Source organism: Tachypleus tridentatus, chromosome 12 (assembly GCF_004210375.1).
Source record: "Tachypleus tridentatus isolate NWPU-2018 chromosome 12, ASM421037v1, whole genome shotgun sequence".
Taxonomy (NCBI): Eukaryota; Metazoa; Arthropoda; class Merostomata; order Xiphosura; family Limulidae; genus Tachypleus; species Tachypleus tridentatus.
This window is the reverse complement of record NC_134836.1, coordinates 77,100,832-77,113,754: the sequence shown is the minus strand read 5'-3', so window position 1 is coordinate 77,113,754 and position 12,923 is coordinate 77,100,832. Positions and strand designations below refer to the sequence as shown.

General features: G+C 34.7%; 1 protein-coding gene across 2 annotated transcripts in view; it reads left to right on the top strand.

The window, feature by feature from the left end:
* LOC143233685 (sarcoplasmic calcium-binding protein 1-like) overlaps positions 1 to 12,923 on the top strand; it is a 99,256-nt gene that overhangs the window by 74,030 nt on the left and 12,303 nt on the right. For both annotated transcript variants that reach the window (XM_076470183.1, XM_076470184.1), the window contains 2 exons: positions 11,675 to 11,727; positions 12,506 to 12,619. In XM_076470183.1, the coding sequence (XP_076326298.1) occupies positions 11,675 to 11,727; positions 12,506 to 12,619 (167 nt within the window). The remainder of the gene's footprint in view (positions 1 to 11,674; positions 11,728 to 12,505; positions 12,620 to 12,923) is intronic.

The window sequence follows — 12,923 nt, the reverse complement described above, 5'->3', positions numbered from 1 at the left end:
GTAAATCTTAATTCATATGTTGTTTTATTTAGACCTTGTGTAAATGAAAATGTGCAAACTTGTCCATTTTTACATAGAACATAGGTTAATTTCTAAATTTCATTATCCAGGTCACAAAAGTAAAGTTTGAAAGCAAAGTTTGAAGGAAATAATGGCCGTTTTTTTGTACTCGTACAACATAAGCAACTAAGAAATAGCACATGCTACCTAAGAACAAAGTTTGTGGTACATGGTGTAATCTTCAGTGTTTTTTTTTAAACTAGTAAACCACACATTTGATCAGAGCCCTACCTAATGCCCAATTGGAAATCCTTTCGCTTCTATAATAACTTGAAATAGGCATACCATAGGTACTTTGTTCAGTTATAGCACTTCTAGCGGGAATTATGACCTATAGTTATTTTCAACGGTTTAAAGAGAATTGATGAATTCCAATGTTCAAAATCATATTACTAAATCGGATAGCAATTCGGCGATTCTGCTGATTTTGGGCTTTCAGTTACACGTGTCAATTTAAATTCTTACAATACGAAAAAGGCGTTATCATCTTGAAATAGTATTTGTCCATTACCGTCGAAGTACATCGTATTTGGTTGGTCAGAACTGACATAAAAGTTCAGGTGTACTTTCAATGCTGCTCTTCTTTCTCAGGAAAGAGAAGTGCTTTGAGAACAATTCTCAATACATGATGTTTAACCAAGTCCAGCAGATTTCATTGTTGGATAACAGCTAGTTCGATTTTTCTCCAAATTCGTATAGACTGGGCGTAACTTAGTGGTTAGTATGTCAGGCTACGGATCGAGAATTCGAGGTTCGAGACTTGATGCCACTAAGCACATTCAGCACTTTCGGTTACAAAAGCAATTGTTAGTTCCGTTAATCAACTCAAAGTAGAGGTACTACTGGCTATCTGCCCTTCCTCTGGTGATAAGTTCAAAACCACGGATAGTTATACTTGTATCTAAGGATTCTGTGGCCTACGGACACATATGATGGCGTTCGAGACTTAAATTATAAATCCTATATTCTTATTCTTCTGGCTAGAAAAAAAAAAGGAAATAAAACGTGGAACGTAATTAGTCAAACTACACTTGCTTCTAGGTAGACATTATCTACAATCATTGTTCTAAGTAGTACTGACGTCATGCATTCCTGTTTCGATCTCAAATATTTTTCACCTTAGTTGCTGCTTGCCATATTATTGGTTCGATAATTGTTCCTTTACATGATAACTGGTTCTTAATATTTTTTTAAAGGAGTCGCCCCATTTTACAACCCTGTTCGATCGCTAGTTCAACGTCCAGCGATTGGGTGTGTGTGTGTTTAGTTATAGCAAAGCTACATCGGGCCATCTGCTGAACCCATCGATGGGAATCGAACCCCTGATTTTAGCGTTGTAAATTCCTAGACTTACCACTGTACTAGCAGGTGGCCAACAATTAGAAGCCAAAGTTCCTCCTGACAGCTATAATCCTTATAATAATCCTTATCAATAGATTCTGATGTATTTGGTCATTCTGCCTAAGGTATGGTATTTGGTAATAACGCTCTGCTTTACAAGCAACCATAATTGGGCCCATGCTTTGAAAGTCACAGAGATATTTTTTTTTATTTTGGTAGAATAACCATTGTATGATTTCAAACGGTTTTCGGAAAATTAATTATCAAAGTACATGATTAGTCTATTTGCAATATGTAGAAGAAAAATATTCCACAAATATCTGTGTGGGGAGTCCTAATGAAATGGCCATTTATTATTGGTAAAGAATAAAATATATGTTTTAATAAGGATAAGAATAATTTGTTAAAAATGTGTTGTTATTATACCTGTAAGGAAAAAGTAATTTGATTGTACTACAAATGTCTTTTGTCAAAGGTGGAGTTGAAAATGTAGTCTGTGACAAAAGAAAATAGATTTATTGCACTATAGAATTGTTAAGTTTCTGAAAACCAATCTCTTGAATCTATTATTTATTTTAGGGTCTGTCGGCCACTCTTATAAACCTTGTTACATAATTAAGATTGTCTGAATTGACCTGATCAACGAAGGTAATCTTGGCTCGATCACGTTTTTCGATTTTACAAAAATCTCTTAGTAGGTACATTTATTGTATAAAATGAAACCTTTCATCTTTATGTGTGGTCTGTTTGTTTGTTTTTTACTTTTAAAACTTGTACAGAAACTTTAGTTATTTTTTATCAAGGTTTCTTAGGGTTTTTTCGAGCACATCGAACAACCGAAGCTCGACAATCACAAAGACTGTTCTGTTTTTTTTGTGACTTTCTTGTATTCTTCGAAAGATTGGTGTAGGGTATCAAAACAAGGCTTAGCAACAGAAACCTTCTTCAAACTGCTTTTCTTTCTTCATTTTTTTTAGAAATAAAAACACTAACTAAAAGGTCCAATAACTTATAAACCCACAAGGTCTACATGTTAAATACATTGTGTAAAGCCTCTGGTTCCAGCTCGGCATATCCAGGTGGTTAAAGCACTCAACTCGTAATTTGAGGGTCGTGGGTTCGAATCCCCTTCGCACCAAACATGTTTACATTGCTAAATTAATGACGGCTGGATGAAGATAACCCTTCTGTAGCTTTTACGCGGAATTCAAAAACAAATAACTAAAACAAACAGCCTATGGTTCCAGTCTGTCTCTGGGTGCATGTATAGAAATAAGACCTATGCATTCAGAATTGATATACTCACTTCCATTATCTAGTGGTAATTGTTACTCTGTAAAACAAGAGAATTAATAATTTCAAGCTGAGACGAATGAAAGAGGATTTCCCTTCCATGGTCTGATTTTTTTGTATTCAACTAATTCACGAGTTTCCGGTCTTGGCACCAGTGGCCGTCTTCCGATGTCGGAGCCTTAACTGAGAAATCAGTTAAGAATATTATTAAGTGTTTTCAGTTTTGTAGCATAAATTCTATGATGTGAACATTTTTAACTGATGAAGCGTGACTGTTACTGACTATATTTGTCACGTGATAATAGTAATAACTTATTTTATTTTTAAAAAACTACTTGAAAAAAGAAAACAGTAAAATACAATACTCCCGGTAATGTTGTCTTGTGGCAAAAATAATTAACTGATCAAGGTTCACACGTAAAATCACATTAATCGTACAATAATTATTATTGCATATATAATTACTATCAAAGCTACCAACATCCGCCTCTGGAACTGACACTTATGCATTTGGACCTATTTTCAGACTCACACACACATTAGCAGTTTTATATAACGCGCCATGTTTAATTGACCAACCGGATACAGGTCAAATTTAACGTCATGTGGATTCAGAAGTTACGCCAGGCTTGCAATTATTGAATAAAACATTTCTGGAGAATCGTGACGTCAGAACTCAGTAGAATGCGATAACCTTTGGCTAAAAGCTTACTTTAAAAAAAAAGTCGAACTCAAAGCTGGCAGCCCTGCGTTATTATTATATCAATGCCACTACAATAGGACAATATAATTAATACAACAATATTATGAGGAAGGTCAATGACAGCTCATATGAATACATTAATAAATCTCTTCAGTGTTTACACTTCAACAAACTAGAGATAATCTTAAAATCCACAAATGCTGATTTGTTACCACAAATTTCATATTATCGGCAATTTTTCAACACAATCCAAAAATCTAATAATAAAACGGATTAAACATTTCATAACCGGTCCGGCATGTCCAGCTGGTTAAGGAACTCGACTCGTAATCTGAGGGTCGCGGGTTCGAATCCTCCTCACATTAAACATGTTCGCCCTTTCTGTCGTGGGGGCGTTATAAATATACGGTTAATCCCACTATTCATTAGTAAAAGAGTAGCTCAAGACTTGAAAGTGGTTGGTGATGTCTAGCTGCCTTCCCTCTAGTTTTACACTGCTAAAGTAAGGACGTCTAGCGTAGATAGCCCTCGAGCAGTTTTGTGCAAAATTCAAACCAAACCAAACCTAACAATAAAACGGATTGAACGTTTCACAATGTGAACGAGTTCAAAAACAGTGCGATAAATGTGACATGCAAGGTGAGGAACAAATATTTTAATGCTACAAATAAAATACTTTATAACAAAAAAATTGTTTCTTTAACTGGACAATCTTATCAAGCGTTTCACTAATAGACAAGTCATAACTGAGACTGACAAGTTTCAAAGGGTTTAAATAACAAGTAATAAAACAAATTACAAAAACTAAGTGTGATGTAGGGATGACAGACTCAAAAACGAAAGTTGGGCTAAATAAAGAAAAACCTATACAAAAGTCACTACACAAGTATTCATACCTCTCTAAGAATAACTTTTATCCAGAACTTAATGTTGAATTCCTATCAGTTGCAATAATTCAAGTTTGAATGAAAACATTTAAACTGAATAGTTCTATACAGTTTTCCAAAAGTTGGCGGTGGGTGGTGATAACTAACTGCTTTCCCTCTAGTCTTACACTGCTAAATTAGGGACGGCTTTGCGCGAAATTCAAAACAAACTACACAGTCTTACAGTGGCTGATAACTATTAGCTTGGAAGATTGTCTCAGTACATACTGGTTACTTAAGTATTTTTTGTGTTTTGTTATTGAAAAGACACATCGGGCTAAATAGCTTTGTCCACCGAGGGGAATCAAAACCCTGATTTTATCATTGTGAAATCGAAAACTTACCACCGTCCCACCTGTATTTTTTTCCTTTCTTAGTGTGATGTCGATTTTTGCGCGTAAATTTGTTCGAGTTATTTTAGTTCAGATTATGTAATGTTGTTTCTCTACAGTTGCGATCGACTCTTATTAATTCTCTAGTATTTGCACCTATTTTGGAAGCTTTGTGACGATGAGAGTTCAAGTTAAGGAAGATAATTTTTCTGATTGATTTACGAAACGAGGTAGCTGTATGTCACTCTCGATCCTTCAGGTAACGTCAAGAAAACCTGTGTTACTCTTATTGTTCGAACGATTCAAGGTGAAATGGTTGTTTATTTCTAGTGTTAGAATGTCTTCTACACACCACTATGTACTAGAGTTTATTTTGTGTGTTTTTTGAAGCAAAGCTATACCAGATATATTTGCGCTAGTCTTAACAGAGTTAAGACCAGAAGAAATCAATAAATGCAGATAATCGACACTACCCACCGCCAACTCTTGTACTACCGTATTACCAACGAATAGTATGACCGTAATATTAAAAAGCCGCCACGGATGAAAGTGCGAACATGGTTGGTGTGACGGGGATTCGAACCCCCGATCTTCGAATTGGGAGTTGAGTGTTTTAACCACCTGGCCATGCCGGGTCCTGTTGCACTAGAGAAATCAATGAAAGAAGACACATATAATTACAACAATTAGAGATAAATGATCTTATAATGAAAATTATATTAAGCTTCAAGGACAAATGGTTTCGAACACATAAAAAAGTGAACGGCGAAACGTTATAACATAAACGCTAACGATCTAACGAAAACATATCAGAATACACTAGTGTAATTGATAGAGATATTTCGTTAATTAAAATATATACATGTATTGTGGAATTCAAAAACTATGCTTTAATTTGATCACACACTTTATGGACCTACAATATTATTTAAACATTATGGATAATTTATGCAAATTTGACTGACTCAGTCTTATTTAACATACGTTTATAATTTACTGTAATATGTATTCAAATTATTATAGCTATGATATGATTATAATCATGTATGCGTACTCAACACATCGCATATTATTTAAGAACGTTTAAAAGACATTTACATTGAATGTATATATAAATATACACTGTACATATATGCCCAAGTGGGTTAAGGCGTTCGACTCGTAATCTGAGGGTCGCGGGTACGAACCCTTGTCGCACTAAACATGCTCGCCCTTTTGGCCGTGGGGGCGTTATAATGTCACGGTCAATCCCACTTATTGTTGGTAAAAGAGTAGTCCAAGAGTTGGCAGTGGGTAGTGATAACTAGCTACCTTCCCTCTAGTTTTACACTGCTAAATTAGGCACGGCTAGCGCAGATAGCCTTCATGTAGCTTTGGGCGAAATTCAAAACACAAACACTGTACATGTTGTGTTAATAGGTTTTTATTATTTTATTCGTTTTCTCGGACGAAGTTCTGTTATTGAAACCTGAATAAACTCCATGAAGATAATTCACGGATATGCAGAGAAATAATTAATGTACCGATCTGATAGTGAAAGGGCTAGAGACGCGAACTACAAGTTTAGAAGTGGTTGCGTTGAAACAACAACAACGTATCTCCTTTATCGGTGTTGATAACACGTGGATACAGCCATTCTGGTGGCGCGTGTTGTTGGCTGGTCTTCCTTCCTCTTCTCAGCAGTTCTAAATTAGGGGCAACTATATTTGAATCTTATGATCCAGTCATCTAACCATTTAAATTAGTGGTTAAGCATAGACTACCGTTTCATGTAATGGCTGAACGTAAGTTACCGTTTAAGAAAGAAATTTCGTTCCAATAAGTTAAAGAAAGAGCCACGCCACCTAAAGACCGTTTTGTTTTAACATTTGCCTTGTTTCTGTTATTCGTGAAGACTTACTTCAAAGGTGAGAAATTAATAACTGAACTTTAAACGGTTTTAGGTTTCAATGAAAAAATTTAGGTGTTAATAGAGTTAAAAAAACCAACAAGGTTTTACAACCAGGGTTTAAAACTCCAATATTAGTAAGTATAACATTCAAAATATCACCAGGTTTTAACTCGTATATCATTATCTGGATTAACCTCATCGAATGTTTTACTTTAACTGTCCCATTGTCGAGAAAACGGGAACATTTCTCCAGAATACACATGAAAATGACAGTTTTAAGTGTCTAGTAGGTTTAAATACAAGTGTAGTTATATCTGGTAATTATTTGTTCACAAAATGATTTCAAGTTCATTTTCTTATGGTAAGAAATATGATAATTAATAAAAATATCACAGGGTCTTTTTTTTATCTTTATAGAAGAGCCACAGTGAGCTATCTGCTGTGTTCATTGCGGAGAATTGAGCCTCTGATTTTAGTATCATCAGCCCATAGACGTAGAGTTACCGCTGTTCCATCGCGGGAATAAATACACTACTAATACAACAAAATATTGTGAATACGTGTTAAGAAAGTAGTTAGATGTTTCTTGCTTATCACCAAAACTGTGGTGAATAAATTACGTTGTTAACGAAATACAACGTGGCTTTTATTGTAGTAATAAGACAATGATGTAATTATTGCTAAACATTAAGTTGCGTAATAAACTGTGTATGATGTATGTACCACAGGGATGGAATCCCTATTTCGGCAGTGCAAGCTCTTTAGCTTATTGCTAAGCCACTGGAAGGGACATTATAAACTACTTTTAGTGTGAATAAATAGTGATTAGTGTTATACGTGAAGCCCATATACAAACAATATCGTGTGAAATACGACTCATTACACGATGTATGCTATATGCTGTTTGTTGCTAAGCGCCAAGCTAAATAATACCCTGTATCTGATCTGTCCACTGTAGATGTTGGAATACGAGTCATCGGATGGGGGGGGGGATTATGTCAGCAGCAACCTTAAATAATAAATTCGTTTTATTTACTCTTACTTAAAATAGGTACCCCTTCCAGTGGCATATCTACGGACTTCCACCGCTAGCATCCAGGTTTTGATACCAGTTGTGGGCAGAGTACAAATAACCCCTTGTACAGCTTTGTGCTTAATTCCAAACGAACAAAATTACAACATGCATGTATTTATACATTATTTTTTACACCAGTCTTTTGATAGGATAAAGCATTCTTGTTAATCCCAACAACCCTTATGATAATGAATGTGTTTATTATAAATTTTTCGCTTATTCTACACAATAAACATCTAATCCCAGTAATTCTGTCACTGTGTAAATAAACATCCACTCCCAATGTCTCTATCACTTTGTAAATAAATATCCACTCGCAATGTCTCTATCACTTTGTAAATAAATATCCGGTCTGTGTATTTCTCTCACTACGTAAATAAACATCCAACCCTTTTAATTCATTTAACGTGTATATGAACATCTTATCACCGCATTTTCGTCACTTTGTTCATACGTTGCTGTTAAAGCTTGTTTTTAATTTCGCGCAAAGCTACTCGAGGGCTATCTGCGCTAGCCGTCCTTAATTTAGCAGTGTAAGACTAGAGGGAAGGCAGCTAGTCATCACCACCCACCGCTGACTCTTGGGCTACTGTTTTACCAACGAATAGTGGGAATGATCGTAATATTATAACGCCCCCGCAGCTAAAAGGGCGAGCATGTGTGGTGCGACCGGGATTCGAACCCGCGACCCTCCAATTATGAGTCGAACGTTTTAACACACTTGGCCATGCAGGGCCGGTGTTAGAGTTAAGTACTTATTTGTTAATCGAGTTTAAACAAAACTATACATGTGGTTTTCAGAGATGTCTCCACTTTTCCTTTAAGACATTAGAAGAATAACTTGCCTGAACACCTGTGTGAAAACACATTTTATCATTCAGTGAGATTTGATTTGCTCTTAAAATATTCCTGGATTACAGCTTTCTCTCAGTTTCGTTCGCGTGTTGCTATAATCAAACAAAATAAAGCAAAAAATACTGTAAATATGTTAGACATTTGAATAACATTACTATTTTGATACTTTGTAAAAAAATCAAACTATATTACTGTTGCTATGAGCTTGCAATGGATAAAAGAAAACGTTTCTTCTTAGATGTTTAAACAAACGTATTTGTTAAGTTTGCTTATAGACTGTAACATTGTATACAACTAGAAAATACAAGCAATTACAAGACCTTTAAAAGCGTTTTTTCCACGAATATTTTATTTTGATCCCCCAGTGGACTCACACCTCTAGAAACCGGGTTTCGATACCCGTGATGAGCAGAGCACAGATAGCCCCGTGTGTAGCTTTGTGATTAATTCCCAACAAGCAAATTTTACTTTGAAGTGTTTAATTATTTGTTTAAATAACTTGGAATTAGCAAATTTGTCGAGCTGTACGTCAGAAGTTTCAAGGTTCGAGACGCGATATGCAACGTAGTGACTCTAAGTATTATAACTGTGATAGCCTAGAACACTATTTGGTTAATAGTAAGCGCGTCAGGACTGCTATTGTGTTAAGAATAAACACGTCAAATGCATTATTCGATTAAGAGTAAGAGAGCAGACAAACTGTTTTCAGCTAGACAGCAATTCTAAATTAGTTTAAAAATAACATATACATTTGTTTGAAACTTTATTAGGCGCTGTAAAAGCTATCAAAATAGGTTGAGAAATCGTCAAAAATCAACATTTTAACACGAAAAGAGTCTAAGTTATTTTTTTAAATAAATATTTGTTAATAAATATTGGCACATTGGATCAGTTCACGAACGTCTTTCGTGTCCTAACCAAATAGTATACATGTGTCTTAATATATTACAAAGGATATCACAAGTTATCTACAAAGTAGAAACATAGCAACATTGCCAAACTGGTGAGAAATGTCTATTGAAAAATGAAAGCAACACGGGTTTTTATCAACACTTGTAATATTAATAGAGAAGAAACTCAAACAACTCAAATAAATATCGGACATTTGTAGCAAGAACGAAAGCGACTATCGTTAGGCGTTGTTAGGGCTTGACGTACATCGACTAAGCTTCGCAAATTGTAGTGAGTGTGTGTCGTTATATGATATAATCTAAATTCTCATAACGCTCAGATGGTCTATACAACTCGATATACGGGTAAGAACATTATTAAAAACACGTTTCATTTTATTAAGCCTGCTGTTATTTTTAACCTTATTGGTGCACGAAGAATTGGATAGTATTAAGGACTGAAAAAAACAAGAACAGTTGCTCTGATGACGAAGAACCCACTTCTTGTTTATGGGAAATAAACTTTGGTGTCGACTTGAATGAACAGAAAAAGAAACTTTATTACAAATGCACAGTTGGTTCTGTTGCATGCAATATGAAAGAGTTACTCATCAAGACGAGTGTTGTAGATGCATTAATCACATGTCTTGCAGTTCTTTATACTACATATACTGTATTAGCCCGATTATAGAGCGATCTCGAAAATAAGGTGACACTCATTTTCAGAAATATGAGAAGGAAGAACATTGAGTGTCATAACCTTCTTTTTTAGGTTCGCAAATTAAGTAATATAACTGAACAGCCTACTGGTGGACTAGTTGTTGCAAGAATTAGCGATGACCTTAAGCAAACATGCTTAGGCGAATGCTGTCTGGAAATTAATGAATATGGCAGGCTAATGTAGGGGTAAGGGGCCAGTAGTCAACCGAGATTATAATGTGACTAGGAAATTTACAGTCTAATTATTAATAAAAAAATCGTTTTATAATCAGTTCAGTATGATGTTTGTTTACACGTAAAAATGTATTTTATTGTTTATATTCATGTAAGGCATCTCGCTTTATGGAAGAACAATATATAATCTTTCAGAAGATGGTTTTAGTTTTTACCAATGTTGAAACTACAGGAATTTTCTCGAAATTTCCACTCCACAAAATGTTGTTGTTTTTCAATGTAATAAATTTCAGTGATACAAATTCTAAAACCTTCAAGTTTTTTTTTACCCCTAAAAGTCTCATACTGTCGTTATTCTAGAATTTGAACTAATTTTTCGTAACACAACACAAACCAACAGTTTCATATTTTCCTGACAACGTGTTCCCTTTATCGTACATTTAGTGGATCAGCGGTAAACTTTTCTACGCACTTACAAAGCCAAAATTTGTGGTTGAGTTCTTTTTAATGGTCAAGGTGCTGATAGCACACAACAACAACAACAAAATTCTCCATCGCTGAAACATAAGTAGAGTCTTTCCAGAATTTTGATAACAAGTGATCTTGGAATATAAAGTCTATCAGTCCATAGTTGAATAACGAAATTCACGCAGACAAGTTAAATAATTTTTAGTTATAACAATTTTTAGCATATAAAACTAGACAGGCTAATAGTAAAAACAAGTTACCTATAAATATATATAGTAAGGATTGCCACCTCTTCACTCCATGTTGCTGTTATTCTATGTTTACACTTTACTCGAGTGCAAAATTGATTAACTATAGTTCTTGTCTTTATTATTGTTACTGACCACATTTGCAATAACTTGATCATCAAAATTTCTCCCAATTTTGAGTGATGACTTTACAAAGAAATCCGCTGAAATCACTACGATTTGGGCTAAGTTTTGTACACTTAAAAGGCCCGTTCCACGTGATAAATGGTTATTGTTTTTAATGAATGGTGAAAGATGGTGAAAACACAGGCACAAATGAAATATGAACTTCCCTTAAGTAACGAAACAGATGCGATGACCAGCTGAGAACCGCAGTCTTAAACTGGTAAAGTTCTTGTGATCGCAGTGAGGATTGATGAAAGAGAAACACCCGCGTGTAGCTTTAGATTACTTTAATTGAAGAAACCTGTCTGGATGTATTTTGATTACAAATCCACGTTTCTCCTTAAGAGATTGCCTTCAGTTTTTTGTTAACAAGTTATTGCCGCAGTCTATTGTACCGTTTTTATATATATTTTTAGCAGTAACATATCACATTATTAGCACCACCTACTTTGTTATTGCTCCAATAACTTTGAAATGTATTTAATTAACAGTATTTTCTAACATTTTGTTTTCTTTATAATTTGTTATTGCAGATACAGACAACAACGGATACTTGGATGTGTGTGACTTTGAGTGTCTTGCATTGGTAAGTTGACATTTCGGCTTACCTAACAGCACAGCAGAAGTAAAACATACTGAATATTATCACTTAGTGATTAGTCACTGAAAGTGCCTGAAAAGAGTTGATGATCATTTAATCCTTCAATATTACACTTAGACTTCCGGCTGAAAGTGTTAGGCTTGTGTATTTCGAATTATTTATTTTTACAGTTTCCCATGTTAAATATTATTTATTATATTTTCGCATTCTAAAGTAGCACTTACTGGAATGCCAAACTCTCTTTTGCACATACAAAATGAACTACGGCAAGTTAGCCTCTATTGAACATACACATTTACGCATTTCGTACACGCTAATTAAATAAATTTGTTCGTTTGATTTGAATTTCGCGCAAAGCTCACGAGTGGTATCTACGTTAGCTGTTCCTAATTTAGTAGTGTAAGACTAGATGGAAGGCAGTTAACGTGATACGTCTATTGGGTACATTTTCCAATATTCCTCGGAAATGACTTTCGCCATCTGATAGACAAGAACTTTTTTTTTAAACTCATGAACCTTAACATCTCATGATTAACTCTATTGGAACCGTGAAATTCTTTTCCATTTGACTGACAAATAATTCATTAAATGGCTCAACGAGAAAGATTTGCCCAAATATCTAAGCTCTTCTAAAGTTTTTCTTCATTTATCCAAGGAAAATTATAATTATAATGCAGTACTTAGAGTTGGCTTTTGTGATACATCGACAATTTATCAAAAACTGTATTAAACAATTTTGTTTGTTCTATTTTAATAATACCAGAAATACACCATTCAAGAAGGAAAGGGAACTTATGATAAGGCAATTCACGAAAAGAAGAAACAGGTTATGATCAGCTTATGGAACGAGATTGCAGGATTGGCTGACTTTAACAAGGTTTGTTTTATAATTCAGGTTTTTGTCTCTATCATTTTCAGCCGCGGCATAACGGCTCTAGAATAACTCTGAGTGTTTTAAATACAAACTTTTAGCTTATAGCTCCGTCATCTCCCTTACCGATTTAAGATATAATTACAGTTTTTGACTCTGGAGGTCAGACCTTTTAGATTGATTTATTTTTTATCACGCTAATTTACTCTAATTCCGCCTAAAATAATATCAGTTTGAGGAAAAACTGGTAGAGGTTCTGATGAGCAATAAAATCTAATCGATTATTCACGCGTCCCAATCTTTGATATTG